The sequence below is a fragment of the Monodon monoceros genome, unplaced genomic scaffold, assembly GCF_005190385.1.
Source record: "Monodon monoceros isolate NGI ecotype Baffin Bay Population unplaced genomic scaffold, NGI_Narwhal_1 Super_Scaffold_14, whole genome shotgun sequence".
NCBI lineage: Eukaryota > Metazoa > Chordata > Mammalia > Artiodactyla > Monodontidae > Monodon > Monodon monoceros.
In genome coordinates this window covers 67485022-67491039 of record NW_021703770.1, presented here as the reverse complement: position 1 = coordinate 67491039, position 6018 = coordinate 67485022, and the positions used below count along the sequence as shown (strand labels likewise).

Sequence of the window (6018 nt, the reverse complement as noted above, 5' to 3'; positions counted from 1 at the left end):
CTTTTAGGAAAGCATGGTTTGATCAAATACTTTCCTACGATTCCACTAACATGAGTAACCCTGTTTTGATCTTTTTTAATTGTGTCCGATTCTAGTGAGCAGAGAAAAGTCCCAGGGGAATGGAAGGAAAAGGCAGGTCACGGTGAAGTTCAACCTCCAAGAGTACTCACTTCTTAGGAATGAGCATTCTTACCCAGCTTTTGTTTGGACAGAAGCATATTGTGTAGATCCAACCTAAGTAAATGACCAGGAAAATGTTTGGTCACCTAGGGTTTTTATAGCTCTTTAATTAAGTGTAAATAAATTTTCACCATTTGTAATCATTATGAGCTTTTAGGCAAAACACCGTGTGAAGTAGTAAACATAATATATGGATCGATAAGAAAGTTACTGCATTTTAAAGGTGCCCCTGTTTGTCTCTATCTATGTTGCTTGGGCATACTAAGGAAATAGGGACACTTTTTGAGCTCTTGGGAGTATGTGTGGTTAATATAGGATGTAGTTAATGATTCATATATTTATAGGAAATATTTTCACCTTGGAGCCTGATAAAAGGAAATGCCTGACCCTCCAGGAAGAATTTGAGAACACTCCCCCTTTTCCTTGCCATACTCACGAATTTATATAGAACATTCAGTCTCTCCCAAGTTCTGTTAGATATACTTTATATGGTCAGATTATACTTACATTTTGTTCCATAATCATAATGAAGACTTCCAAGCTTTCTACAATTGGATTCTGAAAGTTACAAGCCAATAAGCAACATTCCCATTACAATGAGTGTGGGATAATTTTCATGCAGCCCTAGTATGATCTAGGGTTACATTTCTGTCCTTAACAGTTCCAGTGTTGCCAGCCCCATGCCACTCAGGGAGAATGTTTCAATGGCCTCTTCATATTTACATTCAAAGTCATGCCCAATTTTAATTTTGTTAGTATTTTTTTTGTTAGTATTTTTGAACCATACTTTCCTTGCATCAATGATTTGGTCTCCTCCCTCCCTCCCTTCCTTCCTCCCTCCCTCCCTTCCTCCCTCCCTCCCTCCCTCCCTCCCTCCCTCCCTCCCTTCCTTCCTCCCTTCCTTCCTTCCTCCCTTCTTCTCCCTTCTACTCTTCCTTTTTATTAAGATTCTGGTTGCCTTCATTTTTTAACTCGTTAGGAAAAGATACATACTCTTTTCCATCATATTCTTATAACTCCCAGAGTCTTACCTACTTGACCTTTTACTTAGAAATGATCCTATTGTTCTTTAGGCCACTGCTTCCTGTTCTGTTTTAAACTGGTGACAGGTTAATTTTGCTTTCTCTGAGTGTCTCCTTGCCTTTTTGTTTTCTTGAACTCTCTCCCTTTATTTAAACCTCAAGTTCTCCCAATGTCTCCCTCATTCTCTTCTTTGCTATGGCATCTCCGCAGAGCCCTCCGTCCTCTGCTTTCATCTGGACCAGATGTTTCCTTTTGATGCTGCATCACACATTTGATCACTCCGCCTTTCACTGCTCTCCTGAATTAGAAGCACTGTTTTCTAGGTGCCATATTCAGTGGTGTAGAGATAAATATTTTACCATAGGCTCTCATAACAAATAAACAAGAGCTTGGTTTTTTTTAGCATTTCCTGATGTCCATGTTGTAAATATAATGGCCAATGTCAAGTTCCCAAAACTTGAAGTCACTGACTGTGGAGTTGGAAAGAGATGTACCTGATCCATGCTCCCCGGCTAGCTGCAGCAGCTTGAGCACATCACGGATGAGACCATTTTGACAGAGATGTTTTTAAAATATATTCATACTTTTTTTTGAGTTAACAAAGCAACCTGGATATTATTTAATGTCATTCTGTGGCTCTAGGTCATCATTATTAATATCAAGCTCTAAGGCAAAAAGTGGTATCGCTAATGATGACATTGAGAGAGAATATATTCGCCTCTAAACTAAATGACTTAATAGCTGAAAGTGGAAATTAGATAAAGTAATTAATACCAAATGCAATGGTAATTTGTTTACTTTTGAAGGGCCTTTTGTCATTGTTAGCTGACTTTTTAAAATACAGTACTCAAATCTAGCTTTCATGGTTTGTATAGTTGTTTTAGCTGCCTCTTGCCTGACCCTTGATGTGGTCTCTTCCACATTTGTTTGTTGTTTGTTTATGGCCTTTTATTTGTGCTTTTATTTCAAGTCACTATAAATCCATTTTAAGTTATCAGAAAATGAATATCAATAAGTAGAGAGACGGGGTGTCTCCAATAAAAACTGCAGATTTTCTAATCAGTGGTGTTAATTCGGCTTCCCTTTCATTGTGTGTGTTTTCTTTAATATCATAAAGGAGAATGCTATCCATGTATCTTCTGACAGAAAAGAAAATGGGGTTTCCTCTCTTTGAAACGTTCACTTTAAAGGTTTTTGTGATGCACGACAGCTTTAAAATAGGGTTGCTTTTCAGGATGAATTGCCCACAGCTGCTCTTCAGGACTTTTTTGGTTTTTTCTGAGCACATCCATCCTGTTGGACATAAAAAAACTGCATATGTACATCACTGACGGGCCAATAAATAAAATGCTGCGTTTTTAGGGAAAGGTTCCTGGGAACTAATTAGAGTCACGAGCAGAGAGAAGCAGGCGGTTGAAAACACTGTGCTGCTTCTTACCTTGCTCTGATTATTTTGTGTTTTAGCCATTTCTGTGCATCTTCCACTTTGTGAGTGCAGGGAATGGTGACAAATCACTTGATGATCAGGAAATACCCATGAAATGAATGTGGTTCGGAGTGGGTGTCTTTAGGTATTTGCTCGTTTCTCTTCTCCTCCACAACTTACTGAAGGTGAATCTAAACCAAGGTAAATTCAGCTTACTGGATAGAGGACATTTCTTTATGTCCAAGGAAATTAAAGCTATTGAGGCATACACCTGCCACATAACTAGAAAAATACCTAGGGTACCATTTTCACTTCAAATCTGCAGTTTCTTTTGCTGGCAGTATGGTTAATCGTGGGATCATTTTCTTAGAAATACTATTTTATCAAAGTAAATGTAGAAAAATGCTTGAAACGTGTAAGATTTGTGTCCAAATACAGCAGGCAGAATTATAAAATTTTTAGATATAAAATGCAATAAATACCATTTGTACATGGTAATGACATTGTTGGCATTCACTGGACTGTATAAAATTCATTTTAATATATTATCTCAATAAAATATGGTTCAAAGGAACTACGTAACTCTAGTTTTAGATTAGGACTACAGTAAATAAGTAAGCTCATTTTGAAGAAGGAGTTATTATCATTAATGTAAGTAAGTAAGTAAGCCCAGAGTAAATAAATAAGCTTCATTTTGAAAAAGTGGTTAGTCATTATAATCAATGACAATCTAAAGAAAGGAAAAAAAAAGAACAGAAGATTTGATAATTCATGTTTCACACAGGAAGGCCCAGATGGGTAGCTTTTGTTATTGTTTTTGGGTTTTTCCAAAATAATAATAGTCCTAGCATTGCAAGCCTGGAAGTACTGTTCTGAGTAGGTTATACTAAGCCAATAATTTACTAAAAATAATGATAAGTTAATATGATAAAATATGGTATCATAAAATGTTGCCTGGATTTGCTACTATAGAAAATGATTTCAGGAGTATATCTCTAGCTCTCCAAGTCTATGAACACTTGAAGTCATAATACTCAAAGTTATCTTAGTATATTTTCTGAGAGAAGTTGCGTAAAGCAGTACATGAAATGGGCACCACAGTCTTAGTGATGATGGTGTCCGTAACTGCGATCCAAATTGACTGCAGCCTTCTCCAGCTGTGAAACCAAGATTAAAATGGTCTGCTGATGCTTGGGTTAGATGCTCATGGGCTCTCTCTGCTTTGTTGCAGCTCTCAGCATTAGAGAGGCAGATCTTTGACTTCCTCGGCTTCCAGTGGGCGCCCATCCTTGGAAATTTTCTACATATAATAGTCGTCATATTGGGTCTGTTTGGAACCATTCAGTACAGACCTCGCTATATCGTGGTGGTAAGTCTTATTGTTACCATGTCTTTTCATATAAACACTGCAAAACTGTTAGGAGGAGAAGGAAATAAATCATTTAAGTTGTTCCCTTTGATATAACGTGGCTTGGCCCTTCTGGCCTTCATTACTGAATTCTGTTGAGAGATGATTACCTGGGAGAAAGAAGACTCAGTGACTGTTTACAATGAAAGCAAAGCAACGTGACTGTAAGCGTGAGATGCTCAGTGAGACTCACAGTATAATTGAAATCAAGCTTCACAAGGAAATTTAAGATGTGGTTTGGATGGAGTAGGACTTGTTGTGGTCTTGATGTTAGATGAGATATAAATGTACATTAACTATCATGTCATTGGCATATGTCCCTAACCCTAAAAAGCAAACCGACCTAGCCATAACTGTTTACTAACTGATGGCAATAATACAATTTAATTTTAATGGACATAGGACATTACAAATGCATGTGCATTTATTTAGTACTCACCCTTTAAGGTATTGCATACTGTATATTACTGAACATTTCTCCACTTTGGTAAGATAAATTTGAAACATAAATCCATACTCCAAACTATGACATACATGGTCAACACACCCTCCATTGTAGGGAAATTTAATAAGGGATATTCTGTGCTCCGCAACTGACTGGAAGTTATTTCCTGTAATAGATTTCTTCAGTGTAAAAAAAGAGGGGAATATTTTGGGCTACATGTATAAGAAGGTTGTCAGAAATACCAAGCATGTATAAGGAATTGTAATGAGGGGTGACATACTCTAAAATGCTCATTGAGCCTGAATAAATATACCATGTTCAGTAGAATTAGTAAATATTTTCTTGTAATGCGATGATTGCCTCACTAGAAGAAAACTATAGACTTAAAAGTATGCCATCTTTGCATTTTGGTTTAATCCAGTCACACCTATGAAAAAGAAAAAAGTTATAAGTTTTTCTATAAGTGCCTGAATTCTCTGTTTGCATCTCAAAATTGGCTTTTGGGTATCTTTCATCATATCACACAGAAGTGAAGGTAACCAGCCCACAGCACAGACTCTGCCCTCAAAATTGCTGCTCCAGGCACACTGGAACATTTCTGTCACTCAGCTGACTGCAGGGGCTAAACAATCCCTGCTTTACTCTTCTTCCCTGAAAGATAGCCTCTGCTAAGCCACTGTGTGATCTACTAAAAAGGTGTTTCACAGACATGGACTTGCAGCTCAAGAGACTTTAATATGCATAATAGCAAACTATTATTGGATTCTGTGTTCTAGTTTGTTGCTTTGAACACAGAGCACTTTGACTTAGTACAGGCTTGTCATTGTGTGATGTTGTTTTCTGCTGAAGCACAAAATTCCAGGTGACTGTGAAGCCAGTGGCCTCTATGGGATGAAGCTGTCTGTACACGTTAGTGACGTATCTAGTCCTAGTGCTTCTACCCTCGCCACATGAGCTCTACACACTCTTCACGCAGCTCCTGCCTTGGTCGAGGCTTTGCAGTCTCTTTCCTGCACATGGACTTCCTGCTTGCCTTCTGCTTCCTCCCTGTTAACATGTCCCTTGTACTTTTTCTAAATCGCTGGCTTAAAACCCTTCACTAACTCGTAGCAGGATAAAGTCTAAGAGTATTCTGGGCTGCCCCACCTGACCAAACTGGTCTCACAATCCCTACTTCCTTCCTTCCTTTCTCCCCCTCCTTCTTCCCCGATATCTGTTTTTTCTTAACTTTCTTCCTTGCGTTTTTCTTTTACATATTCATTCCTATTTATTGGGTTTCTACACTGTGTGTGGCATTGTGTTCAGTGCGGGGAACAAGGTGAGCAAATACAGACAGACGTGTTTTCTGTCCTCCTGGGTACTTACCTTACAGTCTAGGGAGGGCAAGTGGGTTTTATCAGATAATCATCCACATAAACGTTAAATTGCAACTGTCACAAGTGTTAAAAAGGAGCACGTTGTGCCAGTAGATGTATCATGGAGGGATCCTTCTGAGCCTGCAGTAGATGTATCATGGAGGGATCCCTCTGAGCCTGC

At 38.4% G+C, this 6018-nt stretch overlaps 1 protein-coding gene across 1 annotated transcript in view; it reads left to right on the top strand.

Moving 5' to 3' along the window:
• Window positions 1-776: 776 nt before the first annotated feature.
• Window positions 777-6018, top strand: part of NKAIN3 (sodium/potassium transporting ATPase interacting 3) — a 267357-nt gene continuing 262115 nt past the window's right edge. The window contains exons 1-3 of the mRNA XM_029222646.1: window positions 777-780; window positions 1254-1289; window positions 3868-3998. Of these exons, the coding sequence (XP_029078479.1) occupies window positions 777-780; window positions 1254-1289; window positions 3868-3998 (171 nt within the window). The remainder of the gene's footprint in view (window positions 781-1253; window positions 1290-3867; window positions 3999-6018) is intronic.